The following is a 17,487-nucleotide window of genomic DNA, read 5'->3' on the forward strand; positions in this document are numbered from 1 at the left end:
TTACTTCAATTCTGAGAATGAAAGCAGACTCTAATATACACACTAAACATACACGTGATTGTTTATTAAATGTGGAAGAGGGGAAGGAGGGGAAAAAGAAGGGAAGTCAAATGAAAAAGCCACAGACATCTAAGTGCCTGAGCCAGGATCTTTGCGAACTGCGAACAAAATTACACGTGCTTCCTTGGAGTAGCAGTTATTGGACTCAGTGCCATTTAGAAAAGCAGGTAAGAAAATTTGTTAACAACACTAGTACTTCCTAACATGGTGCAGCAGAAGATAATTCTAGGTGGTACATGGATAAAGAATAAACACTACATCTACATCGGAAGGTAATTTCCTTTTCAATTTTAATCTTTTTATTATATTCAGGAGAAAGTATCAGTCTGTAATATTATATCTTTAATTAAAATGTCCAGCATTTTCTAGTTTTCATCATTAACTGAAAGAAAGCAAGTTACATGCCAAGAACATCCACTAGCTAGGTAGAATATAATAATATGGGTATGTTTCCAGTGTGTTTATTTATGGAGGTACCCTCTATCTTGGTAATACTGGTTTCCATTTAAAGTAATATTTTAAAAAATATATTTACATAAACAAATGAGTTGATCTCAATAAAAATATTATGTGAATGATAGTATAGCTGGGACTCAAAGCAAGATACTTGAATGTATGATCTGACTGAATCTGAGAAACAAAGAACTACAAAAATCTAAACTACTTTATAGTTTTATGACAGAATTAAGAATATAAGAAAGCTTGGAATCTGTTGTGTTTTACAACAGTTAAAACACAACAGATTCAATAAGAAATTAAAGCCGTTTCACCTCACTACCAAAACTCTAATCATTTCTTATGTATTTATGGGAAGAAGCAAAAGACAAACAACTTTAATATTGTGAAGCACTTTTTCTTTTACCAGAACTTCAAGTTATAAATTAATTCCCAAATCACTTCTTTGCTAAAAGACCTATGGGGATTTGAACCATGTCACTAAATGGAAAAATATTTAGTAGGAAAAATATCAATAGCCAAAACAGTTCCTGTAGGGTATTTATTTCTCCTCTAATCCTCAGAAGCATTACACCCTTTTCCACATTAATTCCCAAATGGACGAAAGAACCACTTACTTTACTCAGCTGCATTAGGATACAAAATTAGCGAAGTGCAGGCTATTCCTGCTTCAAATTCATTTAACCTAAGCTGACAAGAGAAAGAATTTAATTTTTACTAAAAAGTTCATAAATATACATGAAATATTCCAGTCCAAAACAATAAAATATGCTCCCTTATTTCCATTTCAATCAGCTCATGTATAGTAACTAAAAAGGGACGTTATGTGGGTACGACACAGGAGTTGTGTTGACTCATACATAAATTTTACTAGGCAAAAGGGGCTAGACTGGCAGCAGGACAATTTTAATCTTCAGCAAGAAATAGAAAAGCCTTCGGCTCGGCTGCAGCACAGGTCATCTCTTTTTTAATTAAAAAGCAAAAAACAAACAAACTAATGACAGGGCACCTGCACTCATGGGTCCCTCCTCAAAGACGTGCACCCCAAGCTTCGTGCGGGTCTCCGTACGTGGCAGGCTGTGCTTCCCCCGTGCCCACCTTGGCAACCACTCCACGCCTCAGAGCTCCACTTCCACATGCATTAGCTCAGCATCCTCAGCCAGCACTGCCATTCTACTGTTTTTAATAGCCCTTGAGGCAACCTCCAGCCCCACTAAACTGTCTGCCAAGGCTGTTCAAGTCACCTCCCAAGGTACCAGTTATCGTTGGCACCACTGCTCTGGTAACAAACTCGCACAGATTTGTAGTGATTTGTCCTAACTCTATAATAACCATGAGTTCTACTGTCTTTAGTGTTCATTTTTGCAAAACACCAAGGTTTTCAGGAATACATGAATCATGCCACAGGAGAAACACCTACACTATTATCCTGCTTTATCTATAATCCTATCACAACCACAAAGTTATATAAATAGCTATATAGTAAAGCAGCTAAGAACATCTAGGCCTTACCTGGTCTCTGGCTCACTGGTGGACTCCCATTAATTCCCGAGAGTATAATAGGAACAGAGCCCAGAGATGAAGTTGGTGTGGTCACCATGGAGGAAGATGCAGCTGTGGTCACCACGACTATGGAGGTGGAGGCAGTGGAAGCAACAGGAAGAGTTATGGTTGGAGGAGATGCTACCAAAGACTTAGGAAAAGCAATTGAAGCCACAGGGGGAGTTATCCCAGTAGTTTTGGTAAGGTTCACAGTGGCTGTAGACTGGGTAGGTGTTATAGGGATGCTGGTATTAGTTTCAGAGACCTCAACAGCCCCTGCAGTGGTGGCACCAGAAGAATAAGTAGTTTCTTTAGCTCCCATGTCAGAAATAGCAGTCATAGGTGTCACGGAAGTAATGTTTTCTAAAAACACTTGAGGGGTGGTAGTAGTGACAGCAGCAGTCACAGGGCTGCACACCTGAACTGGCTCAGAAGAAACCACAGGTGTGACGACCATTACTGGAGAAGGTCTGATACTGAACTTCTGTGGCCCTGTCAGGGGTTGGGGTGTGCTAACTCCAGGTATCTTCTGCTGTAGGGCTCCAACTTTACTCATCACAAACTGTGTGAACACACCACCAGGAGAGGGTCGAGCCGCTGCAAATAAAAATTTGCAGGTCAAAAATCTTCAGTTCTCATATTTTATCCTCTTAGTGAATGTGTTTATCAACATTTATTGTGCACCACTGGGTCGATTTCTTACAGGTACTAGCTACCTGCATTATGTGTGCCAATTTCCACCCACAGAAATCAAACACTCCCCTCAACCCAAACCAAACCCTTATTAATTCTAACAAGAAAGGGATTAAAACGGGTGTTCCTACTAAAATTCTTTCGACTACGCAATATATTCAATTGCTAGGACACTAAAAAGACAATATACAGCAGCAAGTGACTTCATCACCTAAAACAGATGAAAGAAAGTAAAAAGGAGATTTTTTTCCTAAAGTTAATTTTTAAATTTGTTCTCAGCACTTCCTCCTGCCCCAGCACCTCCACCTCTTTATTACTGTTCTCTTATGAGACAGTTAAGTTTCGGATATTCCTAAATTGTACACATTTTTTAAACGGGAGGAGGACAGGAATGCTCTTAAAAAAAATCACCAGTTAAAGATGCTTAAAAAAAAAAGTAAAATGGGTTCTTTTTCAGGCATACAGTGCCTATTCTTGACCTTCATACAACTTGAGCTTTCAGCCAGAGATTTCAGTTTTCTATTACATGAGTAAGAATCCAGCAATCTGCAACTTTACTTAACATTCCTATATAGATTTGAAACAACAAAAAGAAGAGTTCAATAAATCAATTGTAAAGATACTCTCAATGCTAAAACACAAATACTTTAAGGAGGTAATTTATTACACACACTGGTACTGAAATGCCAAGGAAAAGAAAGAGGTTTTCATTCACAGATCAGGGATGAAGAAAACAAAGCAATGTTGCCAAAATTACATTTTACGAGAGCCTTCTACCTTAAGCCTACACTAACTCAATCCACTGTGATTTTGCTAGCTCCTTGGTTTTATCAGTTCAAGGAACACACACATGACCGGTGCCAAAACACCAGTCCTCATACAAAAACCTCAACCAGGGTTAAGTATTTGGAACATAATATTTCTTCTCTTTTTAAAAACAAAATTAAAAACCTAAGTTTTTTCTGCATGGAAAAAACCAATCTAAAAGCCTGGAAAATAATAACTGTAAAACTAAGTAGAATTCAACTTATCTAGTAACGTGTTACCAAAAAATTAAAAAATTTAAGACACCAAGAAAAGTCCCAAATTCTGTATTTCTCTAATGTTTATACCTGTACTCACTGACCCAGGACCAAGTCACAGGCTCTTCCAAAACATATGGACACTCCAACTTACCAATCGGCCTTTTTGCCGGGACAAACGCCTTCGGATTCTTCCCAGGGCGATTTGATGTAGTGCTGGAGGAGGATGTCGTTTTGGAATTGGATGTTGAAGGCAACAGGGTGCGTGGTTTCCTGGATGCAGCCACGTTGGCATTGGATGCTACCTTGGAGATGACAGTACTGAGGGTTGAGAGGTCCAGGACTGAGGGTCGCAACCTGCCTGTGATATAAGCAGCTAGCCTATTGGCTGGATGCAATGCCCCCATCTGTCCCAATAGCAACTTAGCCTGCGGGTAACTCTTACCATTAACCTGAAACAAGTGGCAAAGAGAAATTCTGTAAAGATAAAGTTCTCTTGCTAACTCCTCTCCCTTGACAGGGGTTTCTTTCATTTTTACAAGGCTTCAAAAGTCCATTTTTCAGATTTAAAAGGGAAAAAGAAATAAACTTTTCCCATTCAGGATAATCTGAGTAATTAAGAGATGGGGAAAAAAAAATGCTGCCAGCTCATATGCTAAACTAATGTCATCTTTATTTATTTAGTTTGGGCACAGAGAATCTTAGAAATTTATCATTTCTGCATCACAGACATGTGAAAGATGCTGTCAAATCTAAAGAACCATTCAATTGTTTTGTCATGAGCAATTCTGGTTAGGCTATTAACAATCACCAGCAAATGTAAAGAACTGTGTTCCACAGGATCCCTCTGGCAAGACCAGAGAGACCTAATGAAGCCCTCTCACAAACGGTCCTTTTAAGCACTCTTCATATTTGAAAAATACATGATGAATCCAGTTTAAGTTCTAAGACAATCACTGTTACAATAACCTAAGCAACAAAGTCACCTAGTTTTCAATTTTGAAAAGACTTAACTTTGAAGACATTGTCTTCATCTCTTGGAAAGACCTTGGGCTGGAGATAAATGCTAGTAGAAACTCATTCTAATTCTAGAAGTAGTCACTAAGCTGCCAGAAGAAAGTGAACCAATTAATCAGGTAGAGATTATCTCTACTGCCTCAGTTGATTAGATGGCCCATCTTGGACAGCAGCATAGTTTAAAAAAAAAAACAAACCTACTTAAGTTTTTTACTCATTCTCTAGGTCATATTGATGAGGGACTAGACAAATACTTTGCTGTGCCCCCTCTTCATCATTTAAAAAGGTAAGGAGGGAATAAGGAATAGAAAATTCTTACTCTCCAAATTAACGAGGAATTCAGGAGAAAAAGAGCTACAGCAAGCCACTTAATCTTCAGAAACATGTGACAAAATTACTCTTTGCTACTTAAGTGGAATTATGATTAAGCCTAGAAAGATCAGGGATAGCTTTGCCTTGAGTTTGATACAACGAATGAGATCTTTCCATCCTAAAGTAAACTTTATGGTAGTTTTTCAAGCTATATGGAGTCCGGGTCAGATATGTCTACCTGCTCCTTTGGGACTCACTCTGATGACTACTCAGCAGCTTCCGCAAAGTCTGTACTACAATGGCCTGACTGCTTATGCAAGTTCACGTTCTATGGTGGCTTTGTCAGTCCTGGGCAAGACAGGAGAACACAAAATTTCCAAGCCTAAATTTCAGGAGACCTGGTCTCATGATCTCAGGAAGTCTCTGTTTTCAAAGTACCAATCAATAAATGGGTAAGACGGAAAACACAACTCTCCTCACCATTAAGAGTTTAAGAAATACCAATAAAGGCCACCACACAGCACCAGCTATGTTAAGTCACCAGTCATGCTATTAATGGAGAAATTCTTAACTTGGAAAAGCAGTCAAGCTAACAGTCAACTAACCTTGACAATAATATCAGAGACTTCTACACATGTGCTACCCTGATATAAAAGTGCATTTAACATTATTGAGCAAAAGGAGAACACTGTTTTGACTATGACTTACAATTCAATTCAGGAGCTTCTCTTTACAAATGACTTTCTAGATGCCAGTGTAATTTCACTATTATAATCTGTCTATATTACTAAGCAGCAATGATAGACCTATTTGTCCCAAAATAATGATCATATTGGCAAAAACCATATAAATCAAATAAAGGAAAAACAATTAAGAAAATCAGAAATTGTTAAAGAGGATTTTAAAATCTCATGTATTTAAATAAGACCTTATTAAACTGAAAGCTTTCCCAAGTTTCACACGTGTACTGCCTACCTTAGAGTCAGTTCCACCTTCCCTTTACTGCCCACACCTAACATCCATAGATGGGTTTAGAAAAAGATACAGTTCTCTACCAATGGCAGAATCCAAGAACTAGACTAAATCCCTAACTATCCTTACTTAGTTGTCAAAGTATCACCAGAGCCAGGCATAAAGTTTAAGGAGAGCAACTTTCTGGAAGACTAGAAAGAAAATTATAAGCTAAATATGAGGCTCCACATGATATAAAGCCCACAAGGGGCTCTGAAATCTAAAAATGTTACCTAAGTATAAAAAGATGCTATACCCAGATTAAAGATAATTCTCACCTGGATAAGCCCAGATGTGCTTGAACTGGGTTTACGTTTATAGGCCACAAGCTTCCCTGCAGGAGAAAGCCCTGCATAAAAAGGCAGACCTTTGCCTCCATGCAATCTTTCCCTCACTGAATCCAGGGCATCTGTCTGCATAGAAGTGAGATCATCCATTTTCCCAAGGGATAATGGACCATCAGGAGTCTCTGATTCAGATTTCTCAGCCATATCATCTTGGTCTTGACATGATGGCATAGAGATTTTCACACGAGAAGAATAAACAGGAGGGTTCTTCTCACCCCGGCTCTTTCGCTGAGAAGCCAACTCAATGATGAAGCTGCCCACCTTAAGTGATTGTGGCATGCTGCTATTGATGTGCTGGGATAAGATGCTCAAAATCTTGTTGCGATCCTCCTCCCAGTTGCAGTCCGAGATGATCTCTATCAGTTTGGTGGGACCGCCAGGTGACTTCTGATGCATGTAGGAGGTAGAAGAGGACTCCCCCTCATTGCAGGACGACTTCCAGCTCTTTTCTGATCAAGAATTGAAAGATATTTCTGCATTATAGTACTGTAATAAACGATTTTTATTTTTCCTCAGTCCTCAGAAAAGTGCCAGGGGCAAAAAAACTCAACATTTACACAATGTCCCATTTCCACATACTCTCTGACAGTCTAATATATAGCTTAATACTCACAATTTGGGTGTTTTCCAGGAAGAAGAAAGATCCCAGATAATCAGACTACATTAGCATTCACAATCCTGCTGACTGGGCCCTCTAATAAGCAGAGGAGTGGGGTCTCTCAAGACTGCTCTAAAAAAAACTTACTTTGCAAACCAAGCATGACCATAACCAAGGCTAAGCTTGTTTGGTATAGCTTAGTACTGTGCTATCCATGTATGCAAGGTGAAGATACTGGAAAACGCTTTGTAACACATGAAGGGTAGAGTCAGTCCTAAAGAACAGCAAGATAGTGTTCTGGTTTTAAAAAAAAAAGTATACTGTACCTCTAGTTTCTACACTACATACCTCTGAAATACTTATGTGCTTCTATATATGACTGCTCGATTCTTTAATGTGTATCGAATCACTCATCGCCCCAGTGCATTTACATCCATGGCAACACATTACATAGATATGTATTTCACTACCCATTACCATCAAGTCAATTCTGACTCATAGGGACCCTACAGGACAGAGGACTGCCTCCTAGGGTTTCCAAGGCTGTAATGTTTACAGAAGCAGACTGCCACATCTTTCACCTGTGGAGTGGCTGGTGGGTTAGAACCACTGACGTTATGGTTAACAGCTGAGCGCTTAACCACTGTGCCACCAGGGCTCCATATATACTTCACTTGTCACCTAGATTTCTACAGCAAGCTTCCCAACCAATGTGCTACAATTACAGGTGTGCCAAGATACCGACCCTGTCAGCCCTCAGGGCTCGGCCCTTCAGGATGACCCTGTTCTCTCAGGCAGGTTACCTCCATCGTAGCAGTCTCCCTCACTTACCTCCGTGTGTTATAGAATCATCATCATTTTCTACGTAGGCCATGACATTAAAAAAATGTTGGGAAGCACTGCTGCTTAAGTGTCAGAAGTTTTAAGCAAACCAAAAACAAACAGGTAACTCCCTGGTCACTACCTCTCATCATAGTAATTCTGGCAGTAGTCTCTGCTGGATAAACCAGTGAAATTCCTTTCTCGCTCTACATTTCTCCAATGGTGGCAGCTACTAAAACCTGAGGTAAAATTACAGCAAGCACTGATGCCAATATTGCCAGGTTTGGATAGAGGTTATGAAAAAAAATCACTGACTTATCCTTGCAACCACATACCACATCAACAAGAATGAATTTTATTTTTTAGAACAGGAGTGTTAAACAGACCAAGTAATGGGAAAACACTTTTACCTACTGTCTCTGTTTTTACGGGAAGTTAGAAACAGGGTAGATAAACATATTCGGAATTGGTGCTTTGGGTTTCCGTCAGTATTACTACAATCTGTACCTCCGTGAAGACTATCAAATTACACAACCCAACTTTCACCCTGACCTTGTGATTTATCAGAATCATTCTCCAGGTCGCCGGTGACTTGTTTCAAGGGCTGCTGCTCACAATCAGGTTCCTAAAGAGAACGACACAGAAACATTTCAATTTAACACATATTCACCATCTACAGAGACTGGGACATGAGCCGTTAAATTTCTAAAAGGAGCTTAAATCATTCGAATGATTACGAAGTCAACAACTTCACATTTGCACACACAACTGCACTGCTTTCATATTATATACAATTCTGGTCAAAAATAAGTAGACTTGTTTTGCTAATGTTCTTAATAGTGACTGAGTCACCAAGAAAAGGATTACATTGGATTTTTAGTGTATTCTAGTAAAGCAGGCAAAATGTTTGATGTTTACCAGGACAAGCTTCAGTTAATTAGAAAATTCACCCATGTGGAAAGATGCAAACCCTAATAATTACAGGTAACTGATTTAATTAAACCCAGAAACTTTTTTTTAAATTACTCCGGGGTTGGAAAGAGTGACACTCTTTAAAAACAGTATAACCTTAAGCGACAGAGCTCTAGAATAGGAATGTAGAGAAACAGATAAACTGATACACACGCCATGTAACTCTTCTCTATGCCACAAGATTCTCAATTACTCTGAGAGTACAATGCAAATCCTAATTACCAGCAACAGGCAATTGGAAGGTACAGAGAGAAGCTACGCAACAAGTAATTCACCTTTGCACTATAGTTCTCAGGACTAGAACGGCATGAGCTCTGCTGCTGAAATGATGGGGGTGGGGATAGGGTTGGGGATGGTTGTCTCCGTTCCTCTTTTTTTCGTTCATACACTCGAACTCGGGCACAAGTCATCATACTCTCAAAGTACAAGTAGACTGGATCTTTGTCCTCTTCCCGAATCTGTAAGTTTCATACAACAAAACACTCTATATATTGGGAAGGGTCTCCTAGACTCAAAAACAACAAAAGGATGCTTAATCTTTGTTCCTATTACAACAGTTCAAATTTTTAAACGCAAACTTTACTGTGAAATACTGTGAGTACAGTCCATACGTGCTGAATTTTGGGGCAGTCAGGAAAGATTCTGGTTCTCTATGAAAATATTTCAGATCATACCAGAGCAATACTTCTCAAACTATCTGCAGTGAACAATGCATTTGTTAATTATCAGTCATAGGCTTTTGTAAAATACAATAAAAACAAACTACTAGGAAAACAAAAGAAAACACAAAGACATGTAAAATACAAAGCCAAGCTTTTAGATTAAACAGACATAAAATTACCCTATCAACTTGCTATAAAGGTTTCTACGTATTTACTCTTGCTTTCTGTACCTATCTCATCATACATCAGTAACAGTCTGCAGACCAGAACTGGTACACAGACCACAAAGCAGCTTTCTACGAGATCTTTCTGCAGTTTAATGCAGTGGAAAGACTGAGACTGATTTGATCATCAGATTTGCTTCAGCTGCTAATACAATGCAAGTACCAGCTCTCACTTTAACCTATTAGTCTTCACACAGTTATGTAAATATTACCTGTTATTCTGTATCTTGAATTTTATTGACATTACTGTATGCAAAGAAATTTGCTTGAAAAATGACAGTAATTTTTAAAGATTTTCCTTAATATTTGTCTACAAATAATACGCACTACCTATCTCAATTACCAAATAGTCTACATTACAGAAGAACAGTATCTTTAAAAGACTTTTTTTGCAAGTCATGTCAGAAAAACCATACTTCTATGATCCTCTTGAAAAGAGACTGGGCTATTTTTAAAAATTACTACTACTCACCTCTATTTTTATGACATTTTTAAAGTGCCAAAAACTAAAATGATTAAACTAGAAAGAAAGATGTCTTACAGATGTGCTACCTGAGAACAAACGATTCACAGAGCATCAACCAAAAATCTGGTTGGAACCTATCATCTTTATAAATATTTGTAACTTGCAATAAAAAATGAAACTCAAAGCTTACCACAGGATTGGGTTTGGGAGTATATGGCCTTGTAGATTTAATTCCAGTGAGCAGTTTGCCCTTCATAGTAGTAGACAAAACTTCTGGCTGATGCAACAACAATGGTTTTATAGGCTCAATGACAGAGGGAGTTGGAATATAAACGGGCTCTGGATCCACTTCACCTTCTACTTTCACCCACAACGGGTAATGCCGAATGGGCTGTTCAGGCTCTGTTTCACATATAGCTTAACAAAAAGAAGGATAAGATTTCAGGCACTTTTATCAACTAAAGTTCAATGCTGAGGCACTGCCAAAACAAAACATGCTCCCTCACAGAAGGCAAGAACTAATTAAAATAATCAAATGGATTAGCTGCCCTTACGTACCTTAATTAATCTACTTACCAAATATTTATCGAACATCTACTATGAACCAGATACAGTTTCAGGCACTAGAATAAACATAGCTATGAAGAAAACAAAGTTCTTGCCCTCAGAGAGTTTATAACCCAGTAGGAGAGAACTAAAAAATACATAAAATCAAGTAATGATGAGCGCCATGTAGAAAAATATAGTAAGGTAAGGAGATGAAGAGTGGATGTTATTGTATTTAGCATGGCCAGAGAAGGCCTTATTGAAAAGATACCATTTTATACCACACTTTATTTTACAAATAACAACAAGCAATGTTTACTGAACCTTCCTTTGTGCCTGTTCCAAGCACTTTGTATGTGTTAACTCATTTAACTGCTACAAGAGCCCCAAGGTAAATATTATTTCCATCTTAAAGAAGCTGAGGCCCAGGGGAGTCTGAGCAGTAAGTGAAAGATCAAACCCAGGCAAACTAGCTCCAGAGATCAAGCTGTTACCATTGCCTTCTGATGACAAATCGCAATCACAAGACAACCTGACCTCAGCAAAGGAGCAAAAACATTAATATCAATATAAAAGCAATGAAACCCAACTGAGGTGAAATCATCCTATCAAGAAGTTCTGAGCAAAGAAAACACGGGTTCATTATTTAACCAAATTAAAAGGGCTCCTGACTTTATTCTATAAGCAAGTTGCCCATTCCCCATAAATGAGATAGCTCCGGAGAAGCAAACATTGCATCCTGCATTCTAATGGTCAGTCTTCAAGAAGCTCTGGTGGCGCAGGGGTTAGAGTGCACAGCTGGGAACCAAAAGGTGGGCGATTAGAGTCACCAGGTGCTCTGTAGGACAAAGTCTGCTTCCATAAAGATTACAGCCGTGGAAGCCCTATGGGGCAGCTCTATTCTGTCCTACAGGGTCACTAGGAGCCAGCATCGACTCCACAGCAATGGGTTTTTTTTGATTGTTTTGGTCCGTCTTCAGACAAGATGAATCTGATTCAAAGTGAGAGATCAAAAAACCTAAAGTCACATAAAGTGATTCTGAGCAACACTCATACTTAATTCAGAAATCTAGTTCAATTAATCCTTCATCACAAAGCAGAACCCAAACTGCTCCCTGATTTCAAATGAAGTATATGTGCTCTGTACATTATGACCCCACTTGTGAAGAACAATTTTGTCTAAGGAGTTCCTTCAAAGCGCAACCCCAAAATGCTGAATAAAACGAAAGATTAAAATTAAAATAAAAAAACCTTCAACGCTGAAGTTATTAATGAGTCAGTTACTTTGCTATTTAGAATGCTCAGTTACCCATCTTTTAAATCCTGGCTCACTTATCACATAATTCACACATGAATGCCCCAGTATTCATTCATGCTTTCAAATATTTGAATGTCTACTATGTGTCAACAGCCCTTGGTGGTGCAATGGTTAAAGTGCTTGGCTCTTAATGGCTTCAAGGGACAAAAAATCCTGGTATCTGCTCCTATAAAGATTACAGCTTAAGAAACACTATGTACGGGGCAGTTCTACTCTGTCTGATAAGGTCGCTATGACTTGGGATTGACTCAACAACAGGTCTGGTTTTTTGGTTTTTAACCTCCAGAAATTCAGCAAGAGTTTCTACAAGGTCAACTTCCTCCATCATTACATGTTTTAATATGTCTTTATTTTATGTACATACTTGATTTATAATGTAGTCTGCTATACAAGTGTAGGTTGAAAAATCATCCAACCCCATCTCACCCCAATTCTGAAAACATTGATTAAAATATCAAGTGTTATTGATAATTCTTTGACATAAGACTGATTCTACATCCTTTGCAGTCAAAGTGGTTTCTCTTTAAGAGTATTCAGAATATCATCTTTATTCTTAATATTCTGAGATGTCAGAAGGATGTGTCTCAACAAGAGTCTTCTTAAAATTTTTACTCCCTGGTATTCAGTGGGCTCTTTTAATCTGAAACTTCATGTCCTCCATCTCTGGGATATTTTCTTATGTCATTTCCTTGAGTATGTCTTTCCTTTGATTTCCTCTGTTTTTTCTTTCTTCGACTCCTCTAGATCATCTATAACTCTTAGTTGTTTTTTTTTTTCCTCTCTCTCTCATTTTCACTAGGCAAAACATACTGAGAGATTTCCTCAATGTCTTCTTGTCCTTATATTGATTTTTTGTTTGTTTTTTGGTCTCGGCATCACTCCCCCTCTTAAGAACTCTTTCCTATTTCTACTCCTTTCACAGAGCAGGCAAAACAAAAATACCTTCCCTCCTCTCCTCACCCTTCCCTTAACAGTGCAAGAAAACTGGTGGCTCTTTTTATACCAAAGACTCTATCAGTGAGAAAAACAAAGAATACTGTGGTAAGCAGCTGGCTCCTGGAGTTTAACTCTGGCCGAGGATAAGACACACAGGGTGAAGACTCATCCAGGAAGCCAAGTAATGAGACAACAGGTACACAGTATCCCTGCTTATGCGCTTTTGTATCTTGTTGCTTTGAAATGGAAACGTGTGTTACTTTATGTGCAAGATAAGATAGAACTAAATAATATTTCTGTATTATATTTCATTTTAAACCTTTAAAATCTTATTTCTATTAATACCATTTAGATATATGAAGACACTACCCTCACTTAAACACTAAAATAATATTAGAATAGCCTGGCACTGGTTACAAAACAGACAGGAGGGACCAGAAACAGATTCGAGCAATATATTTTACTACAATATAGGTGACATATCAAATCAGTAGGGAAAGTATATACTTCTTAATAAGTGAGGACTAGCCAGCCACCTGGGGGGAAAATGAGTCCCTACTACAAATCTCGTATCAAATATATTAGAGAGACATTAAAATTTTAGTATTTTTAAAAGTCTATAAAAGTAATAGAAAAGGGAAAAAATTATTTTGGCTATGACATTATCAGACAAGGGTCTATAATCTCTACTACAGTGAAATAGCATCTCATTCTGACATTACTGGAATTAATCAAGAAACAGAAATTAACAAATGTTGGAGAGGTTATGGAGAGATCAGAACTCTTATGCACCACCGGTGGGAATATAAAATGATACAACCACTATGGAAAACGATATGGTGCCTCCTTAAAAAGCTGGAAATAGAAATGCCGTATGATCCAGCAATCCCACTTCTAGGAGTATATCCTAGAGAAATAAGAGCCGTCACATGAATAGACATATGCACACCCATGTCCATTATAGAATTATTCACAATTGCAAAAAGATGTTAACAACCCAAGCGCCCATCAATAGATAAATGGACAAATTATGGTACATACACACAATGGAATACTACACAATGATAAAGAACAACGATGTATCCACAAAACATCTCACAACACGGATGAATCTAGAGGGCATTATGCTAAGCGAAATAAGTCAATCACAAAAGGACAAATATCGTGTAAGACCACTACTATAAAAAGACCAAGAAAAGGTTTACACGTAGAAAAAAGCTATCTTTGATGGTTACAAGGGAGAGGGGGGTTAGAGAGGGGAAATCACTCACTGGATAGCAGACAAATGTTAACTTTGGTCAAGGGAAGGACACCACACAATACAGGGGAAGTCAGCACAACTTGAGCAAGGCAAAGCCACAGAAGCTTCCTAGACAAATCCAAACACCTTGAGGGACCGAGTTACTGGAGCTGAGGGCTCCAGTCCTACTTTGGTGAGTAGCATCTAGGGTCTTAAAAGCTTGTGAGTGGCCATCTAAACTATATCTATTGTGCAAGCAGCCATTGAGGATGCATCAATTGGTCCCAACCTATCTGAAGCGAAGGAGAAAAACACCAAACACAAAAGGAAAATATTAGCCCAAGAGACAAAAGGGCCACATAAACCACAGACTCCACGAGCCTGAGACCAGAAGAACTAAATGGTACTGGGCAAGCACCAATGGCCACCTTGACAGGAAACACAACAGACAGTCCCTGACAGAGCAGGAGAGAGAAAAAATAAATAAATAAAATACCTCTATTGGTCCCAGCACATTTGGAGCAAAGGAGAATGAAGAAAACCAAAGGCATAAGAAAAATATTAGTCCAAAGGACTAACAGACCACGTGAACCACAGCTTCCACCAGCCTAAGCCCAGAAGAACTAGATGGTGGCCAGCTACCACCACCAATGGCTCTGACAGGAATGACAACAGAGGGTCCTGGACAGAGCGGGAGAAAAATGTAAAACGAAATTCAAACTCACAAAAAAAGATCAGACTTACTGATCTGACAGAGACTGGAAGAACCCCTGAGACTCTGGTCCCTGGACTCCCTGCTAACTTAGAACTGAAGCCACTCCCGAAGTATACCTTTCAGCCAAGATTAATCAGGCCTATGAAACCAACAATAACACACATGAGGAACATGTTTTAGTTCAATAAAGTATACGAGACCAAATAGGGAACATTTGTTCAAAAGCTAAGAAGGCAGGAAAGAGGAGGAAGCCGGGACGAATGGACATAGATAACTCAGGGTGTAAAGGGAAAGGGGAAGGTGCTGATACAATGCGGGGATTACAACCAATGTCACAAACAATTTCTGTATAAATTTTGAAGGAGAAACTAATTCGTGCTGTAAAGTTCACCTAAAACACAATAAAATTTAAAAATAATAATACTAAAAAAAACTAAAGAATTTTTATAATCTTCAGGGTAGAGAAAGACTTTCTAAGAGTGACTATAAATACAAAAACCACATAGGAAGAAACTGCCAGATTTAATTATCTCTTTTTCTTTTTACCTTTTTTTAGGGGTGAGTAGAGGGGCTGCAAACAAAATTAGAGAATAAATTACAAAATTATAAACTTGTAAAATAAGGCTCCTGCAAAACTATAAAAAAAAAAACCCCAATAAAATATTTAGCAAAGAATTCAAAAAGACAATTTACAAAAAGGGTTTATGACAAATGGTTAATAAACCTATCATTACAGAAATACTAATTTAAAATAAGATCTCAAACTGCCTATCAGTTTGATGTAGTTTTAAGACTAAAAAAATACCCAGTTGTCAAGTGTAGAAAAACTGGTGCTCTCCAGCTATTAGCAAATATGTAAGTTGGTACAACTCCAGCATTATTTACAAGTCCATTTAACAGGCATTCACTGTCCCAGCAATTTTACTTTTAATAGCCTATCCTAAACCTGAATGTTCTTCACTGTATTGTTTATAATAAAGACAATCCAAAAAAGGCTAAATGTCCAATCAAAAGGACTATAATATAAAGCCATTAAAACTAAAATTACAATGGTACATCTACACTTACGGAAAAAAGATGGCCTTCTGATACTAAAATTTTTAAAGGTTACAATACCACATACATAACAGTTCCATTTCTGTAAAAATACATGCATGTGTGTGTACACGTGGATTCAAAGAACATTATGGAAGGGCATCCATCATCATCTCTGACTGAAATGAGTATATGACAAGTAACATAAAATGTAAATTTAAGCTGCCAAAAAAGGGAGCGTCAATCCTCTGACGAACAAGAGGCAAGAAACCCTTTTCGATTATGAGGTAAAACCATATTCAATATATTTGAATCAAATACAAAAATGTAGTAGAAAGAAAAAAAAGAGAGAGAGAAAAATGTTACTTGGGCCTATATCTTATCAAAAAGAAAAAACAAGCTTTTCAAAGAGTACAAAGTGAGCAGCTCTGCCACGCCCTATCTGCCCCCAGCTGCCCCAGCCACCAGATGCGTGGCTCAAACCACGTCCACAGGGTCTTACTGCAAAGTGTGTCCCTTCATGAAAATATATTGATCATCTGTATGCTTTCCAAGGAACATCTGGAGGAAAGAAAAATGGGGGAAACTTCAAGCTACTCTGGCAGTCCAAATGAGAGAATGATTCAAATTTAGCACACACAAAAAGCCATTCTCAGAGAAATATTCCATTTAAAAACAGGCATGTATGTGCGTGCATATCACACACACCATCTAGAAAGCATACTGAAAGATAGTAACAATTTCTCAAAATACGGACAAGTAAAGCAGGATTCAAATAGGTATTGCTGTTTTAAAATAAACAGTTTTCCAAAACACTAAGACACTAACTTCCTGTTTGAACCCCCAATTAATACTCACTGTATTCTAGCTTCTTTCTCTTCTTCTTCTCTTTCAATAGTTCTTCCTCTTCCCTGACTCCCTCCTCTCCTTCTTCCTTTGGCTCTTCTCCCAGAGTATCATAAAATGCTAGATCACGATGAGCAGCCTTCCTCTGGAAATGCTTAGTTTTGGATCCCCCTTTAACAAGTACAACTTTTCTTTTCAAACAAGTGCAGCCAAACATGCAGTCTGGTCGGCGGCAGTGAGCAGGCTGGCGCTTCTCCAAAGCTAGACTGGAACATACACAGCCCAGCCGACAGAAATCGTTGTTGCATGGGGGAGCTCGTTTCCTTATGATTGTGTGGATAGGTTTAGTTTTGAGAGATGCCTAAAATTAAAGTAGAAAATTATAATTTTACTAAATTGCCCAAATACATGACGGAGAGATGCAGAAGACAGATCATAAATGTAGACAGGGCTGTGAACAAACTCTCACAGACAGGCAGGAGAATAAATACTCTTGCTGATTAGCCAAAATATCAACAAAGATGGATCTATCTGCAATAAAAACTGTACATAATGCTCTGGGGCAGGGATTGACAAGCTAATGCCCACAGACGGAATACAGCCTGTTCTGTAAACAAAGTTTTAATGGAATACAGGCAGGGTCATTC

General features: G+C 38.3%; 1 protein-coding gene across 28 annotated transcripts in view; it reads right to left on the bottom strand.

Moving 5' to 3' along the window:
• MGA (MAX dimerization protein MGA) overlaps positions 1-17,487 on the bottom strand; it is a 202,447-nt gene that overhangs the window by 23,167 nt on the left and 161,793 nt on the right. For 9 of the 28 annotated variants that reach the window (XM_023558682.2, XM_064292157.1, XM_064292147.1 and 6 more), the window contains exons 9-15: positions 16,853-17,201; positions 10,395-10,621; positions 9,128-9,310; positions 8,433-8,505; positions 6,392-6,909; positions 3,928-4,225; positions 2,029-2,655 (exon numbers count right to left, since the gene is read on the bottom strand). In XM_023558682.2, coding sequence (XP_023414450.2) covers positions 2,029-2,655; positions 3,928-4,225; positions 6,392-6,909; positions 8,433-8,505; positions 9,128-9,310; positions 10,395-10,621; positions 16,853-17,201 — 2,275 coding nt within the window. Of the gene's footprint in view, positions 1-2,028; positions 2,656-3,927; positions 4,226-6,391; positions 6,910-8,432; positions 8,506-9,127; positions 9,311-10,394; positions 10,622-12,830; positions 16,556-16,852; positions 17,202-17,487 lie in introns of those variants that run through there. The other 19 variants (XM_064292155.1, XM_064292154.1, XM_064292159.1 and 16 more) reach the window with 17 other exon arrangements.

This window comes from Loxodonta africana, chromosome 10 (genome assembly GCF_030014295.1).
Source record: "Loxodonta africana isolate mLoxAfr1 chromosome 10, mLoxAfr1.hap2, whole genome shotgun sequence".
NCBI classification, from domain to species: domain Eukaryota; kingdom Metazoa; phylum Chordata; class Mammalia; order Proboscidea; family Elephantidae; genus Loxodonta; species Loxodonta africana.